At 43.1% G+C, this 21,051-nt stretch overlaps 1 protein-coding gene across 27 annotated transcripts in view; it reads left to right on the forward strand.

Moving 5' to 3' along the window:
• Positions 1-1,840: 1,840 nt before the first annotated feature.
• The window catches only part of FNBP1 (formin binding protein 1), a 93,028-nt gene continuing 73,817 nt past the window's right edge, over positions 1,841-21,051 (forward strand). For all 27 annotated transcript variants that reach the window (XM_040082913.1, XM_040082910.1, XM_040082911.1 and 24 more), the window contains exon 1: positions 1,841-1,980. In XM_040082913.1, coding sequence (XP_039938847.1) covers positions 1,957-1,980 — 24 coding nt within the window. In that variant the 5' untranslated portion in view covers positions 1,841-1,956. The remainder of the gene's footprint in view (positions 1,981-21,051) is intronic.

The raw sequence follows: 21,051 nt of genomic DNA on the forward strand, positions 1-21,051 counted from the left end.
TGTAGGGCAACAGCCAAGCACCAGTGGAAGAAGTGCATTAATCTAGGGGAGATAATGCTTGTTGTAGCAGCTGGTCAATTTTTATCTTCTGACATCAAAAGCATCCCCACCCTTTATGAGCTGAAGCTTTTTACCTCAGGTGAATAAACATGCTTCCTTTTTTTAGTCCCCCCCACAAAAAAAAATCTCGTATGAATAGATATAGTACTAATATACCAGTCTAAAGCTCTTTTTACATTTGTTGAAGCTGAAAAGCAGAAATGCAAAATGAGATTAAGTGACACAGCTCAAATAAATGACACAGAGGAAGACAATCACAAAATAAATATTTTTCTGGCAAGGAAATGAGCCATTTTCTGCAAGTCCTGTGTAACTGCTACAATAACCCACATTTGTGCAAAGGCAGATAATTTGGTTATTTTCCTGCTTGCTTGTTGAACATTTTGGTGACAGATGGTGGATTTAATATTCTTGGATTTGGGTTATTTTGGGGGTGAGGGATGTATATACTGCTTAGCTTAGTTAGGAGTCAGCCCTTGCAGTGAGTTCACAGAATTAATTCAGTTGGAAAAGACCTCTGAGGTCATTGAGTCCAACCTGTGACCAATCCCCACCCTGTCAGCCAGACCATGGCACTAGTGCCTCATCCAGTGTATTCTTGAACACCTCCAGGGATGGTGACTCCACCACCTCCCTGGGCAGCCCATGACAATATTTAATCACCCTTTCTATGAAGAAATTCCTCCCAGTGTCCTACCCAAACCACACCTGACACAGCTTCAAGGGTTCTAAATTATAAGGCTGTGGGTTGTCTTCATTTCTAGGACCCTCCTCTCCTTTACAAATGACCAAAACAGGAACATTTGCTTCAAAACCAGCCTCACCTGGCTCAGGGGGAGGGTGGTAAGAGGCAGGGAAAGGCACCTGAGGGTGGGTGGGGCTGGGATCACCACCTCTGTACCCAGCACAGGTGAGGCACCTCAAATACTGCATTCAGTTTTGAGTCCCTCACTTGGAAAAGGAGATTGAGGTCCTGGAGCAAATCCAGCAAAGGGATTTCTAAAACTTGTGTGAGTTTTAGAAAGCACGAATCTTACCATAGTTAGGGCTGGAAAAGACCTACAAAGAGCATCCAGTCTAACCCCCTGCAATGAGAAGGGACCTCTTCAACCGTACCAAAGTCCTCACAGCCCTGTCCAACCTGGCCTGGAACGTTTCCAGGGACGGAGCATCCACCATTTCTCTGGGCAACCTGTGCCAGTGCTGATGTTTCTGTGACCAGGATGGGGAAAGCCTCCTCCCCCATTCCTTGGCGTCTCCCTCTTTCAATTGACCCCTGCTCCTCCACTGACGCCCATTCCCCAGTGACACCCATTCCCCATTAACCCCCGGCTCCTCCATTGATGCCTTTTTCCCATTAACCTCTGCTCCTCCACTGATGCCCCTTCCCCACAGACCCGCGTTCCTCATTGATCCCCGCTTCCCCACTGACGCCTGTTCCCCATTGACCCCGTTCCCCAACAATCCCCTCTCCAGCACTGCCGTCGTTCCTTACTGACTGCCGCTCCCCGTTGATCCCCGTTCCCCGCTGCCCCCCTTCTCCCTCCGATCCCCCTTCCCCACGGCCTCGCTCCCCGTAGATCCCCGTTCCCCGCTGCCCCCCGCTCCCCTCACGGCCCGGGCCGCGCCTGCGCTCCTCCTGCGGGGCCGCCCCCCCGCCCCAGCGGCGGCGGCTCCGCGCCTGCGCAGCCCGGAGCTGTCAGTCGCCCCCCCCCCGCCCCGCGCCGCCCGGGCCATTTTGCGGCGCGATGAGGCGGGAGCGGCGGTGAGCAGCGCCCGTCCCGCCCGCTCCGCTCGCACCGCCGGGCACGGCCCTCCCGAGGGCGAGCAGACACAGCCAGGGGACAGCGACACCCCCAGCGCCGCCCGCCCGCCCCCCTCAGCGCCGGCGGAGCCATGAGCTGGGGCACGGAGCTGTGGGTGAGTGCGGGCGCGGGGGCTGCGGGAGCCGCAGCGGGGTATAACGGTCCGTGCCCGCGGCCGGTGCGGGGAGCCGGCTCCGCTCCGTGCCGCCGCCTCGGCGCGGCTCAGCCCGGGGGTCCTCCCCGCTCCGGAAAGTTTCGTGTGTAGCCTCCGCAGGGAAATCCCGGCGGAGGTTCGGGAGTTTGATTTAATTTTGCTGGAGGAATTATTATTATTATTATTATTATTTTTAAATCAAGCAAAGCTCCATAGCACAAGAAAAAGCGGCGGCGGCTGGGGAGCGGAGGGAGGCTCGCGGCGGAGCGTGGGGTGGGTTTTGTGTGTGGCTGCTGCGGGAGGCTCCGAGGTGGATCTATGGACAGGGGGTCCGGTTTCAGGAGAGGGAGCTGCAGGGAAGAAAAGCCAGATGATAAAATTTCCCGTCGCTGCTGCTAAAGAGCTTCACGCTGGATCTGAAGGACGGAGGTTTTTACGAGGAGAGTTTTGTATTATGTGTAAATAAAGCAGGTTTTAATGGTGCAGAGGGTTTCAATGTATAAAGCTCCTTGATGCTTTTGAGGAGAACCTGGAAAGTGTAAATGCATTTGGTTTACGGTGGAACGTTAATGGAAAATACCGGCCTGTTAAAAGGAATGAGAAGTGTGCAATAGCGATGTGAAATGCTCCCTTGCTAATGAGAAGAAATAAGGAAAGGGAGATAAAAGAAGACAGAAGAGCTCTTCCACATATTCAATCACAAAGAGGACATGGTGCAGCCATGTTTGATGGTGGAGCATGGAGCGAACCTGCTGGCTCTGGGAGGGCTGGTCCCCGCGGACAGGAGGCTGTGGAGCGGCTCTTCCCTGGGCGGTGGGACGTGAAACATCTTGGGACAAATCTGTGCTCGGGAGATGGAAACGGGGACGGTGTTTTGAATGAAAAAGTCAAGAATGAGTGGCTGAGGGTCATCTGTGTTGTAAAGCTCTGCAGGATTCTCTCCTGTAGTCATGTGTTTGTGGCTGGTAACCGGTGCGAGTTGTGATGAAAATATATCTGAGCTTTTGAGCTGCCTCTTGTAGAAATGGTTATTTCAGATGTGCTAATTGCTGTCCTTTCTGGGCGCATTCCTGGCCCACTCTGGCAGGCAGTTCAGCATCCCGTTTTGCCGTGACATTGGAGTCATGGTTTAGCTGGATCTGGTTAGAAGCATGCAGTAAATAGGGAAGCAACTGCTCCCTGGGAGAGGTTATTTTGGTATGTTTTTATATGCCATAGAAAGAAAGGTGATAAATGCTGGTGAAATAGTGTAGTGATGCTATATTGATTCATCAGTTTATAAACAGCTCTGCTGCATGGGAATGTTTCTGGGAGAACCTGCAGTTGCTTCCTTTTTCTGCATCTTGGATGCTTTGGGAGGAGACTGAGTAGTTAGCATGGAATTAAACTAAGAGGCAGTACAATCTGACAGTTTTGGCGCTGGAAAATAAATTCTGAATTCTCAAAAGGAACTTTTTTTTTTTTTTTCCCCCCAGTCTTAAAACTGCAAGCAATACTGAGGTGTTCCTGAACCAGAATGGTAGTAGAGAGTAGCGACTATAAATAGTTCTTGGTTTATGAAGTGTTTGTAGGGGTGTGGGCACGTGTGCAGCCATATATGTCTTTTGCAACAGTTACAAATCGCTTTTGTAACATTTTTTTATCAGAAAATTTTGTTTCTGAAACTGTCTTCAGCAGCATCAAAGTATCATTTTTTCATGTCCTCAGTGTAGCGCTCTGAGAAATTGTAGCAGGTTACTGAGGAACGGGGTTGGATCAAGAGAATAAATGATTCTAGACACACATTTGTCAGGAGTTGTTTCATTTTAATTTGGGCAGAGTTCTGAAAAAACACGATGGTTTCCAGGGCTCTGAGTATTGAGGCCAAAACTGATTTCTCACTGTATTCTCCCTTTTACTGGAAAGGAAACCACACAAACAACCTGTATTTAATATATGCTACTTTCTTTTGTTGATCATGGCATTTCTTTTTTAAACAAAATTAAATTTCCATTTACATTAGAACTTAGTCTCTCTCTCTCTCTCTTTTTTTTTTTTTTTTAAATGAGTTTTCAGGAGCAGGTGTGGTAAGCAGCAAATGCCCGTTCTACATGTGACTCATATGTGGTTTGGAGGGCTGAAAGTTAAAGCAAAAGCAAGTGTTTTTAACTGTAGTTCAGAAATTTGCTAGAAAAATCAGCAAAGTTTGATTAGGCTTGACTTTCACCCTCTATCTGTGATCTACCAGGCTGCATGCGTGTTCATGATTCGCCCCTTTAAATATAATAAAGAAATAAAATCGGGCTTGCTTTTTAGAGCTCATAGAATGTTAATGTGCTTGGAGTTATTTAGAGTTTCTGTTCATTCCTTGGGGGAGGAAAAAAAGCTGGTTGCAGAAAGCCTCATACTTCAGAAGTAATAAAATCCCTTTGGCAACATGAGAGTTATTCCCAAAGCAGGCTTTTAGCCTTGTGCTGTGATGTGAGTGTATCCTGGGCCTTTGGGTTGCAAATCCTATTGCCAAGTTCCTCCTGATATTTCACTTGGTTCTGGACTTGGAGGAACATCTCAAGATTGTCCCTGGGAGCATAAATGGACCCATAACCAGCAGAATTATTCAATGTCCTAATGCACTGTTTATATCCGTATGAGGCAGAATGCTGGGGATTATGAGATCGTCTGGGGCCTCCCAGCAATCTGGTGAACAAAACCTGGGTGTCTCATGTAACCCTGCTTGTGGCTGTTGCCCACCAAACCCTGCAGAATTCTTTCTGCCTGTTACACTCCAAACATTCAGGAGCTGAGGAGGAGGCAGCCGGTTAAGGACAAAGTGCAGGCACAGCACTAAAACATTTTGTTTTTCACCCGAGTTCAAGTGTGCATTAAGGGCTGACAGGTAGGAGGGTGTAGTTACGTGTTTATTTCGTGTCTGATTCTTGAAACTGGCAGTGTTTTCTAAATACCTAACAAGTGGAAGTGATAAGCAAAGGTTATGTAGGGGTGCACGGACCCAATTTGTACCTTCAGTGCTACGCTTTGAGGACAACGGGCTGTAAAAGCACACTTGGATCTCCTTCACCTTTTTCCTCTCTTGGCTGATGGGAAAGAACATGGAGCATGGCACCCACAGCTCTTCTCAAGGGTACTTCAGTGGGTAGAATCACAAGTGTGTGCCACGCTTCCCACCAGTGCCCTTTTGTGTGGTATGAAGCCCTTGAAACAAGTGGGATTACATTGCAAACTGAGCTGAAACAGACCTCAGCGCTTCGGTGCTTGTCTTCAGGGTAGAAAAGGCTGTGGCTGCATGGCTGGTGTATTGAATGGAATGAACTTTCTTGATCGTGACATTTGGTACAGGATGTCGTTTGGGGGAGTTAAGTGTAAATTTGTGGTTTGGTGGTCCAGGAAAAATTCTGCTTTTTCAGAGCACAGTCACAGCACGTCAGGTGCAGCTGGCCAAGTGATCAAATGTGGAAAGTTTTATCTTTTTGTTATGAATATTTCAGAGGTGCTGTCACTGTGGGTTGTTTTTTTTTTTTTTGCTGTGGGATTTTTTTTACACATTCAGTGTAAAATTTAAAAAATAATAAAAAAAGCACATGGGGAGGGAGGTGATTTAATCAAGTTTTTCCTTGACCTTTGTGAAAGCTGGGTGGCTGCTAGCAGCTGTCACTGTCCTTTCAGCTTGTGAGAAGGTGGATATTCAGTATTTGCACGGGTCTTAATTTGCTGCCCGGATGTGAGTGGCTCTGTTGGCCAACTCCTGACAGAAGCAATACTTTGGGGACCACGCCTTTTGTTTATAGGGTGTTCCAGTATGCTTTACTATGAAAACATATGGTTTGTGGACATGGAGTTTGGGGTTTTTCTGCTTTTTAAAGTTCATTCCACATAGGTGCAACTCTGAGAACTTGAAGGCCCCCTTGCTATTTGTAACTGCTAAATGGTTTCCTCTTTCAGTACTCGCGCCTCTATTTCATCAGCAGAATTTGTGTTTAAACAGCTGTAATCTTGCATTTCTGCAATTTGCTTGAATGCAGCATTGTTCTTCAATAGTATTTGCAATGTATGGGTGTTGCATGTGGTGGTGACTCACATTTGGGAACCATCTGGAGTACCTGGGTGATTTTGACCTTGGTGGCATTGCACAGTGTGCGTAATGGGCACAGAAGTCAAATGTGATCTCAAATGGAAACCCTGTTTTCTTCTGCTTGTGAGAGCATCTGCAGAGCTGGATTTAGGCTGGATATATTGATCCTTGAGCCAACATCCAGTTTATTGTATGCAGCACTATAGCTGATTGCAGACAATAGAAATCGTGTGCCATCCCACCCATCCCATTCTCACACCTCCTACAGCCCTCCAAGCTCTTTGGGGTTGGGTGTTAAGTGTTGCTTTCCAAGACTTAAAAGAAAAGGAGCTGGTGTCCCATGGGAGAAGGACACAAGTAATTAGTCTTGCATGATAAGTCACAGGTTAACTCTGATGAGCTGAGAGTTTCCATTGTGGGCCTAACCTTCACAGGTGGGTGGGTGAATTGTTGGCAGCTTAGACAAACTTCTCCTGTGGTGATGGCAAATGCTCTTCTGAAACGCGTATTTTGTTCTAAATTTGCTGTGAAACTTACTTGATGCCATTCGGGCAACTCCCAGAGGCAGAGCTGGTTATCCCCGATCCTTTTCTGTGTGTGTGTTTGTTTCATAGAAGTTTGGTTCCTGTTTAGTTACATGTTAAAACTTTCGTGTATTTCAAGGAGTCTGGAAATCCACCCACGAAAATATACTATAAAAGCACCCTAAGAGCAAATACAGTGAAAGGCTGAGGTCAGTTATGAATGCATCATATTTAAAATTTTTGCTTGGTTATTCTAAAGCTCTTAGTAAAATTGTACACAGAGTGCTGGAGATGGCCACTTCAGAGCAAAACACACTTTTTATTCGTTAAGTAGCATTAGTTTAGTATTCTGCATAGTTATTTGGACAGTTTTGAGGTAGCAGAATTGTCTGACATTAATATCCCCTTATTTCTCAGCGGCTGTTTTAAGTGGTCAGCCTGTACATGCAGATGAGTGAGTGAGAAATAGTTTATAGAAGCTGAGTCATTGCAGAGTATCTGCGCTCTGCAGCTCACACCTTTGTGTGCATGCCCAGCTCGGGGGGGATTCGGGGCTGCTGCAGCCTCTGCGTGCGTGCGGTGTAAAGTTAATACCAACAAGAGTCCTTTCCTTGAGCTTAAAAAGAGAATTTTTAAAATCTCCAGGATGGTGTGTTGAGTGGGGGCTGCCCTGCTGCTCGCAGGAGGTGGTTGGGAGGAGAATGGGGTTGAGAGGTCCCTGCCACACCCCTCGGTACCTGCAGGCACGAGTAGAAAAACTCCCTTTTGGTACCTGAAGAGCTGCTGGGACTTTAATGTTTGAATGTCTGAGTGATTTCGTTTACAATTCTGATTTGCTTTAAGAAAGATGATTTCTATAATATCGTCAAGCGACCTATTCTCGTATTTCCTACCTATTCATTAAAGAACGGGGGATTTACGGTCTTTGAGCGTGAGTCAAGACTTGCAGAATTCAGTGTTTTCCCTTCCAGCCGTATTGTGGCTGCTCAAGATCCCCCGCTTCCTTGAACCATATGGGGAAGGCAGTCAAACGCGAGCCGATGTTTTTCTGGACTCTTTGCAGCTCATTAGTGTTACTCATGTTGTGAAACAGTCTTTTACAGAGGAATTTCAAAAGCTGTAAAACACTCTTTTAAAGCAGAATTTCAAAAGCTGAGTTCCACATGAAGAGTAGGAGCCACTGTTGCGCGGTGACACTGTAACTTAATAACCTGCTTTACATTATTGCCTTTGATTGCTGGACAGGTAACCTGCTAATGAATTTTTGGAAATTCACTTTCATCCTGTTTGAAATACTGCTGCTGAGATTGGTTATACGTTGAATCCAGTCCAGCTGTCAAAATGCAATGGTTTGTTGAGTTTCCTTAGTGTTCATGTAAATATTTTAAAATAACTTCCCCATTCAGTATAATTGTAGGCTTCAGATGAAACTTCTCTTATTCCTTTCACCCCTAGAAACTCTGCTTTTCTATTTTTTTCTTTTTCTGAAAACAGTAAGCTGGTTAAATTGGTAAAACACTGTTGTCTCTTGGTGTATTGCAGTCTTTGCCATTCTTTTCAATCAATGGCTTTGTCTCTAAAATACAAAACAGTGGAAAAGTAGTGTATATATATATTGTGTCTATGTACAGGATATGATGCTTTTAGTCTTTCTTCTCAAGCAGGTGTGATGGGGTGGTTTGGATCCCTTTGGAATTTAACACAATCACTGTGTTTCCATGTTGTCTGGAGACAACCTTATTAATCTGGTCAATAATTTATTTTGGTTCAGTTTATTAAGAATGGCTTGTTGGCATAATTAAATAAAATGTTTCTTTTTACATCTAAATATGGGAAAGAACTGTAGAGGGGCTTCTAGATTAACTCTTCTGTAAATAAAGTTCAAGAATGAAATATTGTTTGCCTGGTGTTCATTGCTGATCACTGAAGCAGATCATGTTGTAAACCATGTAAAGAAGCAGTTCTGTTGCAGTGTTGTCCTTAATTTATTTGAGGAAGAGTCAGCCTAATTGGCAAAGCAATCAAAAGAACAACAGCAATCCCCCAGATGCCCTGAGAAACCCTGTAAAGCAATAAATCTTGAAAAGGAGTCACTTGGGAATTAATGCCTGGTTTAGAAGGATGGTCCCCAATGAGCTACCAAGTCACCCAGATAGTCCTTAATCCTGAGGAAATCCCAGAGTGGATTTTTCTTCTTGTTGTAGCTGAAATAATACAGATTTCTTCCATTAAATGTGTCCCTTGACCATCTCTTCGTCAATCTTTTTCAAGTGCTTCTGTTTGGTACTTAACGTGTTTTTATAAAGCAAAGCCTTGAGTTCTGCCCTTGCAGTGGGGCTGAGGTAAGTGCTGCCAGTACCATTCATTCCCTGGAGGGGAAGGGTAGTTTGTACTGTTTAGATTTACTCCTCCAGGAATAGCAGGTACAATTTCTCTCATAAATTATTCATTTTATAGTTGAAAATTTTAATTGCTCTAAGTCTGTGGATGTGCAGATAAAGGAGTGCTACCTGTGTGACAGTATAAGGATCATCTTGCAAGGATTCTAAACATATTCCTTATTCCTGGCTGCACTCCTGGAGATTTTGCTCCAATTAACACCAAGAAATTGCTTATTTGGTGCCTTGGACAGTTTTCTCTGTCTCAGACTATTCTAGATGAAGTTGGCAGCCCTTCTTACTGAGAATGTATTTAAAATTTTTTGTTCAAATCATCTCTTTTCTGCCTTTTTTTTTTTTTTTTTTTTTTTTCTCTCTCTCCATGTTGGGGTGCTCAGGCTGCAGTTTCCTCTTTTTGCACCAGCTTCTTGCTTTTTGTGTTTCAGAGCAGTCAGGATTATTAAATTGTTACCAGGGTCAGGGTGTTGCACATGCTGAACACGCTGCCGCTTTGGTTTTGGAAAGCTGTAGTGCTCCCATTCATCGGAGCAAGGTTTTGGAATTTGGCAGACAGAAGCTGTTGAACAGGGATGTGCCTGCTGCTCTTGTTGAGAAAATATTCCTCAATTAGGCAAACCTGTAAGTCCTTGGAAAAATACCACTTTGCCTGTTCTCAGTGAAGACGTTATTGACCAGATCTTCCTGGGTGCTGGCTACGTTTTGGCCTTGGAGGGATTTTTGTGGGGCAAGATGAGATCACCCACAGAATAATTGAAGATGGCTCAGTCTGGTCCTTGCAGGGGAGCAGCCAGACTTCCCATGCCACGGCTGCTCAAGGCCAGGGTGGAGCTGGGCAGCCTCCTCCGTGCTCAGGCTCCTTTGTTGGCACCCAGTGGCACAGGAGGAGGAGCTGGCTGGAGGACAGGTCTGGATGAGTGGGGTCTGGGCTGTGTCATGGAAGAGCAGAGGGAGAGGGGGATGGAAAGCGTGGCTGCACCAAGTCAAGGTAAAGATCCCTCTGACCACTTTTATTCTTTGTAAGTAGCAGCAAACTGGTTCTTCTGTTTTCATGGACTGGTTCTTGTTGCGCTCACCTGAGGGTGAGTGAGGTGTGTGGTCAGAGAGGAAACCACCTGGTTCAAGAGACTGAATGTGGAGAAGGAGGGCTGGAGATCATACCAGGATCTAGTTACAGACAGTTGGGTCTGCTTGTCTAGGAACTGTGCCTGTGATGGAAGTGCCAGGAATGATGGAGAGGGTCATTTGAGGAGAGATAATTCAAATTGGCAGTTCTGACAGTGAGTGAAGCAGGACTGGTAGGGTGAAGGAAACTGCAGGAATGAGCTCAGGAGGAGAAAATTCATTTAAACAAAGAAAACAAGGAACAGTCAGTAACAAGGAAACAACTTGGATAAAAGCACATAGAGAGAGCAGGGCTGGGCTCTGGGCAGGACGGGTGGGATTGTGACTTGCTGTCAGACTGGATGTGCAATGGGATTAATGCATTAGGAACAGCAAGTCAAGAGTTTGATGGGATCAGGAGAAAGTATGGTGGCTGCACAAGGGGAAGGAATAAGCATGGAACAAAGGATGAAGATTAGATAAGAAGTAAAGCAGAAAAGTAGTGGCGAGACCTAGCAGTTCCCTTTTGGTTTTGTAGTATTGCTATTTTATGTGGCTTTTCCCATGTCATGTTTAAGTGGAGTTGACGTACTGGTTAGAATGTATATACATTGATTTCTGTGGTTGCACTTTGCATCTTTACTTGCTGTGGAAGAATATTTGACAACATCCCCAAATAAAAGCTTTATCCAGAATCGTGTGCACCGCTGTTTTTCATTCACTCAATCTGTGCAGAAAGCCTGAAGGAGTTTTTTAGCAAATAAGTTAAAAATGTGTTTAGATAGTATTTTTCACTTTGTATTATACTCTCTTAGGCAGAGAGAAATGCTTTAGCACTTTTATCTTGTATTTACAAAAAGAAAAAAAAATATTGGCGTGGAGCAGGGAGTGAATGGAAGTGTGTTTTCTCAAACAATAGTTAAATGGGGAAGAGAACTATTTTTCTTCTGTTGATCTGTCAAATGTGGGTCTTACAGGAGTGGCATTAAGAGTGTAACCCCGGTTTTGTCTGTAGTAAAAGAAAAACAGGCAGTGGACAAACAAGGAGAGCTGCGATAGAGCACCACATAAATATTTTTTTACCCGTTCTGGCTCTCTCTCCCAAGTATAGCAGTCTGAGATCCTTTTGCTCATATGTAGTCACTGGAAAAGCCTAAAAATAAAGGGTGAGAGAAAAGGGTTATGTGTTCTGGTCAAGAGCCTTTATTTCCTCACAAGTCTTTGGAGCTGTGAAACATCTGGGTTTCGCACAGGATGCTTTTGGCGCGTGCTTGTAAGTTAACATGCACAAGCTGAAAAACGGCACAGCTTTGATTTCAGTTTTTGGTGTGCAAAACAACTCCTAAGCAAATGAGTGATTGAAATATTGGTTAGGGATTCCTTTGCTGCTTTGCTCATCATCGGCTGATCCGAGGCTCCATCCTCCCAAAGTACTGCCAGCCTGACCACCAGCACCAAGGCATCCATCACAGATGATGTTTGCATGCTTTACCTGAAACCCAAAATTGCACCAGCAGACCCTTTAGGTAGTGAGAATGCATCTCACATGACACGTGTGACTTGGTGCCTGTTTAAATCAGTGCCCTGGGGATTTACAGCCTTATTTTTGGAAGGAGGGGCTAGCTAGGTTCCAGCTCTATTTAAAGATAAAATCAAGTGTCTCTGGTTGTGTGGCTGCATGTGTCTTTCTGAGACACATTGGAGTAGCCCAGGAAACCACCCTGGAAGGGGGTAGGAGCTTGCATCCATTCCTGGTATGTGTGAGCATCTCCTCACCACCTCCTCCTCCAGATAACTGTGGGCTGGTTTGATTTTTGCATTGTGGTTCCTATTCTGATTCTTGTCTGCGTCATCCTTATACCTGTATTATGTACAAAATTGCTGAAAGTTCTTTTTCCAGCGGTTCAGTATGATTGACACAAAACAGTCTTGAAATGGGAAAGCTGTAATTGTTGGAGAATGACAATTTTTGTGAGAAAACGTTCTGTTGTGAAACACATGCACCTTATTTAGGCATCATTGGAGATTGGGTCTCTGCATAGTTGTCACTCTTGGGAAATACTTAGTCTTGAACAGAAAGATATCGCAGTGCCAGCATTTAATGGTTGAGGGAGTGCGTTGAATTGTTCCACCAACAAAAACCTTTGCTGAGCTAAACAATACAAATATAAATATTTCACTTGGCCGTTAGCAGTTGCGTTGAAGTATGTGATGGTTGGGAACAGCTTGACAAAATGGTGTGCTCCATTCACAGGGAGGTCAGAAGACATTTTACATGATATTTATGGGTTCTGTGCACACAGTTATAGATATTTGTATTGACTTCAATCTGCTGTTGTCTTGGTGTAGTCTTCTGTGGCTTGCTTGTGGGTTAATCTCTGGGAACAAAAAGAAATGGAATAGTGACAGAGGAATCAAAAGCCAGAATCCACACTAGGAGAGTTGAACAAGTGAAAAATGTCAAAATAATGGAAATTCAACCCCCCTTTTTATAGTTAGAACCTAAGAATGAAGTGTTTGGGGTTTTTATTTGTGGTAGATGGACTCACGTGGTGTTTGGGAGGGAGTTGCTGGTCAGTGGAGCAGTGTTGATTTCCCTCTGGGGGCAAGGCGTCCATCCAACCTTCCTGGCGGGGCGGGGGGGATTGATTCTTTAATTGGAACAGCAGCAATCCATCCTGAAGCTTCCTCAAGGTATTAGGGCTAAATTAAACAGTCTGGGACTAGTGTGTAAGCCCTAATGCACTTCAAGAGGCTTTTGTGGATAGGAGAATTTTGAAAATAATCAGAAGACAAACCCAAAAGTAACAGAAAAAAGCCACGGGCAGAAATCATCCTTAAAAAGGGGACCATAATACATTTTCTTTGTGTGGTGCAATGCTTGATGCTCAGATTCTCTTAGGAAAGAAAAGATGCACGAACTAAACAGCTCTATTCATGGCACTGCATTTAGAACTTGTTTTCTCTCCTTTGTGTATGTGTTCCATAGCTGTTCCAAAAATAGGTATGGTCTCAAATACCAAATTATTAGAATTAGGCATCTTAAATATAGGAAATACACAATTAAAAAAAAGAATCACTACAGAGGAAATGTGGGATCTTATGCATATTGTGCTGTGTTTTCATTTTACAGAATGTTAAGATTGTGTTTGCTTGTGTGCATTTGCAGAGTTCACAATCTGCATGAATTTATCTGCGTAAGGATAAAAACATCATGGTTGCATTCAGCTCTATTTGGAATTTTACTTTTCGTTAACTTGGAGGAGGAATGAAAGGTGATCACTGAGCTTTCGTCTGTATAGTAAGTGCTCATAAGCAGGAACTAACTACAAAGTGTCAGTAGCCATGTTGGATGTGTTTACTGATCATTATGGATGTCATTCGTGTACAAAAGTAGTCAAAAAATAAAAGTGAGGAGCCCACATGACAGCTGCTCTGTCTTGCTCTTAGTTCTCACTCACTTTGGTCTTGGTCCATCTCACTCTGCAGGCCAAGCCAGGTAAGCAGTAATTTTATTTTTCCAGAGTGTTGGAATGCTTTACAAGTATATCCATAAGGCCTGAGGACTTCATGAAAGCTGGAATGTTTTAAGGTAGCTCTTTGTTAATTCTGAATGTCCCTTATGGAAACTGGCAGGTGCTGTCGTCTTGAGCCTCTGGCGTCAGAGATGCTCTGCCCAAGTCTTCTTCCATAACACAAACTTTACTGGTCCTAGAGGTTCTTGGCCTACAGGTTTGGGCCATGAATTAGCAGCTGAAAAACTGGGGAGATGGGTTTGAACTTCAGGGTTTGTGAAAAACAAACCCTTTATTTTCCTTTCTTTGGCTGGGAGCAGTTTTGACTCAGCCTTTGGACCAGAGCTGTAACTTCCAAAAACTATTTTAAGTGGAAGGTATTGTCTTTGGAACAACTGAAGGGCACTGAGTGACCTCATTGTCCTTTCTGTGGGAGGGGATGTTCTTGTCAATTTTTGAGAAATTTTCTTTCTTTCCCTGCCTTCTTTGTAGGTAGGTAAACACATTTGTTTTCCTCTTCCTCTCTGAATCAGTCTGGTTCAGAGGAAAAACTTGCTTTCCCTGCTTGGAAGATAAAGCCTCTTGTAGATTCAAGTATATATCCTCTTTCATATTTTTTAGATGATTCAACTGCTCATCAAGCAACTGGTCTTATCCCTGTGTTATAAAATAGTTGGGGAGTCATGGGATGTTCAGGGAACTGAGCCCAGGAGCTCCAGTTGCTGTGTGAAGATCAGTAGCTCAGACCCATTGAAGTCAAAGGTTGGACAGGAGGTTCCTGTTTGTTCTTCAAACAAAAGCATTTCTTATGTGTTTGAGCGCTCTTTAATCCAACAGGCAGAGCTGCAGCCTTGTAATGGATGGAATCTGAAGTAAGCAAAGCGTAGATATGAGGAAGAGGGAAAAGGGAAGAAGAGGAATGCTGACATATTGTTGTGCAGATGCCTTACACCTTAGTTTTGACCTCTGCTAAAGAGAAAATTTACTTTTCTAATGTTCTGCAGCAGGGCAGGTTCTTTTTTTAAATATCCCATTGTTTTCCCATGTCCCCCCCATGCATCTTACTTCCCATGAGTAGGTTATTTATTCTCAAAACCAGTTTGTTTTGCCTTTCTTGCATTACTCATAAGATTTATCTTATCACCATGTACTTTAGAATTTGCAACATTCGTTTCCAAAGATGTTGCCTAAAGTACAGAGTGACAACCTCTCAGAAGCGTCACATTTAGCAAAGGTCCTGTGGGTCAGCTGAATGCACCAAGTGTCGTAGGAACAGCAAAGAACTCATTCTGGGAGACCCAGAGCACTGGAGAGAGACGCTGATGGTGACTTGGCAACGTAATAAAACAGTAAGGTATCTGAAAATTTAACAAGTGTCTTTGAGGTGATGAGTTTTCATTTGCTCTTATAAACTGTAATAGCCAAAGCTAGGAGTCTCTTCCACGAAAATAAGAATTTGCCCTTTAATATCTTCCACTTTTGAGTAAATGGCTAGTACCTTCTCATTCCAGTAATAAATTCTTTGGAAGTCCATCTTGCAAGATTTTTGAGGAATGCCTCAGTGGCATTTTTAGGATGTCTGTCCTTGTAATGCTTGGGCTTCTTCTTTTATTTAGTAAGTGCAGTGCTTAAAGTATTATACAGTTCCAGAAGTCCCTTGGGGTTTTTTTCCATCTAAATATTTATTTGTTTCATGAACTTGGGTGTGTTGGCAGCATTTTTTTGCTGGAGATCCCATCCCGTGGTGCTGGGTAGGCACTGTGCAATCCAGGCACTGATGATCCCAGTTTTGCAAATTGCATGACAAGGATTAAAGACTAGAAATATTGAAAGGATGGAGCACAAGACACTCAAGGATGTGGAAATCCTCAGCCTCTCCCATTGCATGACTCTTCTGGTCTGGGGTAAGATATGGCGATTTTTTTCTTGTGCCTATGTTTGTTATGGAAGTTCTTCTGTGTTATGAAATTGTAACTACTGAATGGTTTCTGTAGTCTGGGACAAACCTAAAAGTCAAATAGAGGGTATCTATTTTATTGTATCTTCTGATATTGAAAAGCAGTAGAGCAGCTGATAGTCCAATTTATTTTAGGTATGGCACTGTTCCCTGGATGTTATAAAAAGTGTGTATGTCTGACAGCCGCATTTTAAAGAGTTTTTTCAATGTACTAATTAATTCTCTTCAAATAAATAGTCATGCAAAAAATGAAATACAACATCAATATTTAATGACATCTGTTTAAAAGCCTCCCAATCTAGACTTCTGAAGATGTGTGGGGGTGGTATTCACACATCCCTGATAAAGGGAGGATGGAATGTGTGTGTTTTCTTTTCATTTGAGAAATGAATTACTCCTTAAAGATGTGATTGAGGTGCCCTACATGGCCCTGTGCAAAATTAATCTAGGAAACAGCTTCATCTCTCTTTGGAGGCTGTTGCACTGTGAATCCTGTGGATGTTACCAGAAAGGGAGATTCAGTTTCCTGAATGGAATGACCCAGTCTCCACCTTGCAGGCTTGTCCAGATGCAGCAAGTTTGCAAAAAATTACACTGGAAGTGGGCTGCAGTTTTTTCTCTTGCTGCTGGAAACAGTGAGCCCAAGCATCCAGCATCTTACTCTGCACACTACGTTGGTTCATGTTCCTCTGTTGAGCAGCACAGCAATGAGCTGACCTAAATTTACAGTTCTCTTGCAAGATGTCAGCGCTGGTCTACTATTTGCAGTACTTTCATCTGTGAACTGCCTGTGTTTGATGTTAGTGCTGTGTTATCAGCTGCTGATGTTAAAGGAAGAATCATTCTTCTTGTGAAGAAGTGAATTTGTGACAGATTTGTGTGCAATTTGTGGCCCTGTTTACGCCAGAGTTGGGGAATCCATTACTGTCTGGAAATGACAAGCATTTGTTAGACTTCCTCCCACAATAGTGACAGAAAAGAGCAGCGCTGCGCTTGCCATGCCCTTGATGCTTCGTGGTCTGTTATTACTGTGATAGGAAAACACAAGGAGCAGGTTGTAATGTAAGCATTCCCTGTGTTTATTTGTTGGTGGTGTTGTGGTAGCCTTCCACTTGATCTTCCAGGAATATGGGAAGAGTGGGAATCAGGATGACATAGCTGTAGTTTTAGTCACAAACTTCCACACCATGTGCTCTGTGAGCAGCATACTTTGCTGTTACAGAGTCCTAATTAAACCAATTAATTAAGAAATATTCCTGTAACACACACTGTGCTGTCACACTGACCCAAAACTTTACCAGCAGATCTCCACGATGAAGATTTTAGTAACATTTATGGTTAGTGTTAGTCCTTTGACTAAGCACATCATGATGTGATGGTCTTGGTTTTGTTTGCCCTCAGGACACAAGAATGCTTTTAATTGCTGTCCCAGTAACCAGTCCAAAGTACAGCAAGCAGCTTTACACTTGAAAAACTGTAGCACCCTTTCAGGAAATATCTGCGGCGCCTCAGATTTTTTCAGCCTGCTCACACATTCAGAGCCCCGGACAAGCAGCTTAAGATCTGAATGAGATTGTTCACCAAATGAGTTGGTGCAGCATATTAATTTGCTAGTGCTTCTAAATGCCTGCAGTGTTAGAAGAGCCTGCAATGGCACTAAAATGCCAGGAGCTCTGTTGGCTTTAAACTCCTTAAAAGAGAGTTCTAAATTCTTGTCTGCTTGCCGTAGCCTTACCAGCTTTATAAAGAATTTGGAGATCTGCATTTCAGAAAGGTTGTGTCCTGGGCTTAGGAAAGTTAGTAAGAGCTTTTCCTGGTAGTATTAATTGTCTTGGAGCTTCATTATGCTCTAGACTTTATTGCACAGCTGATTATATGAGCCTCCTGTTGGTGCCTTTATCTAGATGCTAATGGATACGTTTATTGCATGGTTTTATGCACAGGATTTATGTTGAAAAAATATTTGCCTTTGCAGTTAGGTAAACTAACATAATGTGGTTTTAACAAGGCTGGATGCAGCCTCAACCTGATTTTATGTGTATTTTAAGTTAACATTGAAATGCCAGAGTAGAACTGATATGACTGTAAACCATTTCTCATTTTTTGTCTTTGTCCGGTGAGCAAACACCCCTCTCCCTCAAACCCAATATTCTGCCTGGCATCTGGAGAGGGATATGAATTGTTGTCAAAAACTACAAAAAGTTTAAAACTTTAGAAGTCAATTTTCATAGTCTTGAAATAGATGATTTTATGCAGAGGATGAGCACAAATGTTTTAGTGAAAACTAAAAATCCAGTGTTCCATACTGTTCCTGGATTTAGGCAAATGTGTAGCTCTAGAAGATGAGGTGAGCAGAAGCAAGTGGTCAGACTGGTGTGACCTAAGCGTGGTTTTTAATCTTAGCTGCCATAAACACTGCTTTAAATTGGGTAGTGATTTTCTTCACAACTTTATCTGAAAACTATATTAATAGGAAGTTGTTTACCGATGTAATTTCCATTAGTATTGTAAAGGTATTTCTTCAAGTGCAGTGAAAGCTTGAAATCTATATCATGGTATCATCACTATTCTAGCATGAGTTATAAAATATTCACATGTGTTTTTTGAAAACTTAGGAGATGTGATTGTTGTCACAAGAAAACTGGATTACCCCTTTTGCTCAGCTAGACTCGCCTATCCAGCTTAGGAGCAGAATATCCTTGCTGAGAGAAGCAGTCCTTACTTATAGGATCAAAGGATGTTGCTCTTCTAGCTCAGGATGGCAAAATGTCATTTATTCCTAATGCTTAGGTTTCCAAGCCATATTGGTCAGAAGAAACTGTAATTGTTGATTTATTTCCATAAAACGTTCTGACTGCTTTTCTCTGAGAGGCTGGAGGCTGTGTAGGGAGCCAGACCAAAAGGTTTGGACGCTCTGTAGCTGCCCTACTTTCTAGAAACTGTAATTTTAGGTTGTCTTGGCTGGCACAGTATGGTCAGCACAGTGAACTTGATCTTTGTCTGCTGGGGCTGGGAGTGTGGCCGTCCTGCAGCATCCTTGTGGCACAGCCAGCAAACCACCGAGCCTCGCTGGCCACGCTGTGGTTCCCCACGCGTCTCTGATTGCTGTGGGCTGCGCCCAGCTCTGGATCTCCTGGAGAAAAGGCAGCACTGAGCACAACGAGGCTGCTGTTAGACTGGGGAGTCTTTGCTGCTGCTACAGTTTGCTTTAAATGCTCTCTGATCAGGTGCTCAGGCACTTTAAATTGATGGATGGTAGAGACAATTGTTCTATAAACTCTAGTTCTGCACGTTTCACGGGCGTCATTGATGGGGTAGGGAACTCTGATTTCTTGCATTTTACAAGGCTGGGTGACACGTGATCTCTTTATTCTTCTTGTGTGAATGTTTGCTTAGTGTGATGGAGTTAAATTTACCTCTTTCTCTTTAGATTCCTGCAGTTGTCATATGTCCCTTGGAGAATGTCAAGTATCCCTGAGGGAGGGATGACTCCATCATCATCCAGGGTGCATTGTGCTGCTCTATTGACTCTGCAAACCTGAAATGTGTGTGGGAGAACTTTCTCTTGTAGTCTAGCATGTAATTTAATTGATGTTTGTTTGGTAATTTGCCTCAGATCAAATTATTCATTGTCACCACTGAACAAAATGCTTTGTATTCTTTTGGTGGGTCAGCATTTTGCACGATGTTTCCCCCTTCTTATTCCACCTACTTTGATGCATTCATTTAGTTTTGCTACAGTCTTAGTGCTGAGAGCTGAGAGAGGCTTCTGTTGGGAGAAGGGAGAGGCCCAGTGGAGTTTGAGAGGCTTTGTACAGTGATTATTCAGTTAAGGGAAACGCAATTACTTTTCCTCAGATTTAAACTTTGATGTAACACAAGTTCACACTGTAGTTAATGGGAGTTGTTACCTGAGGATAAACTTCATAGAAATGTCCCAGAAGTGAGCATGTGAGAACAGGAAGATATGCTCTCTTCCTCCAAAGGATAAGAGACTGAAGTAATTGAAGAATTAACAATGTAACAATAACAATTCATGCTTTGATGCACGGGTACATGTTTCTGATCCTTAGCAAGACGTGTCAGTGGTAGAGTTGCCACATGAGTTTTGGTCTGACCATATTTTAGCTTGATAATTCTATGGCTGTACAGGGGGTGTTGTCTTTTGTAGAGGAGGAGAGGCATGGATCAGCTTCAAATCTGAATATTTTACGCAAGTGAGATCAGACTGAAACAATGTTTTTATCAAAACTGAGACAAAATGGCCCAACTCTAGGACATTGCAGAGTGCAGATGCAGCTAGGGAGTTAAGCTTTTCCCTGAATGTTTGTCAGTGAAAAACTGAGAGGAGAAAGATTTTGGATAATATCTTTTAAGGCCTAGAGTCTCTACATCTTTCTTTTGGCTCTTTGCTTTTATTTCTGGCCTAGTTCCAGAATTTATCCATTTTTTGCTAGTGTAGCTTGACTCTACTCCACAGAGTGGGGTGTATGAATAGATAATTTCTGAATCATGAAACGCACGTTCAACAGAGGTTGTTGACATATTTTGAAGTGACCAACTTTGTTGTTTGCAGACATTTTAAATGTTATGCACTCTGACATTGTTGTTCAATCCTTCACATTAGATTTCTGAGTTGCGTGTATCTCTGATAATCTTCCTGTTCTGGAAGCTTCACTATTTCTTGGATCAGAGTGGAAGCACCTAATCTAATTTCTGGGTTAAAAATGGAATGCAGTGGTGGATAGAAATACTTCAGGCATAGCAGTAATCTTATTTGGTCTTGAGTGTGAAGTGGCTCTTGAAAAATCTAGGACTGTATTTATCATGTCATGGTATTTAAGGTATTAAATGCTTTTTGAACCTCATCTACAAAGAAGTTTTTCAGCTGTTTGTTCTATTTAATTTGGAAATGAGAGGAGGGAACAGTCAGTTCAGACCTTCGCTTTTCTTTTGAACTTTAGGGAACAGTTTGGAACACTCTGAAGTGGGGGGGCTTATTTTTTTAACCCTAGTTATTGCCATTGCTCCAGTGATCCCAGGAGTCAGCCTCAAGCTAAGCAGAATTAATGATTTGTACAACATTTTTCTTTTCCAAGTGTCTCCATAAACATCCTGGAAGGACACGGTGCCTGCGCTGGGGTTTGATCAGTTCTGGCTTCAGAGCCAGGGGAGGAAGAAAAAAGGAGTATCAGGAGAAAAGGCTGTTGTGTTTAGTGAATAAATGCATCTCTGCATTAACGTGCACACATGCCCAGTTCTACACCCATCAGGGGATTTATTTAGTGAAGATTAGAAGTTTTGCTATTGAGAATACCAGGCATACCTGGTGAGACCTTTGCTGGGTTTTTTTACCTGTTATCTTTTTGAGCTAATTTTGATAGAGGGAGACCAAGGACTCTTATTTGCAAAGTGTAATACATCATTGATTGTTTTTAAGTGGTGATATAAAAAAAATCAAATTAAT

The sequence above is a fragment of the Hirundo rustica genome, chromosome 20, assembly GCF_015227805.2.
Source record: "Hirundo rustica isolate bHirRus1 chromosome 20, bHirRus1.pri.v3, whole genome shotgun sequence".
Classification (NCBI taxonomy): domain Eukaryota; kingdom Metazoa; phylum Chordata; class Aves; order Passeriformes; family Hirundinidae; genus Hirundo; species Hirundo rustica.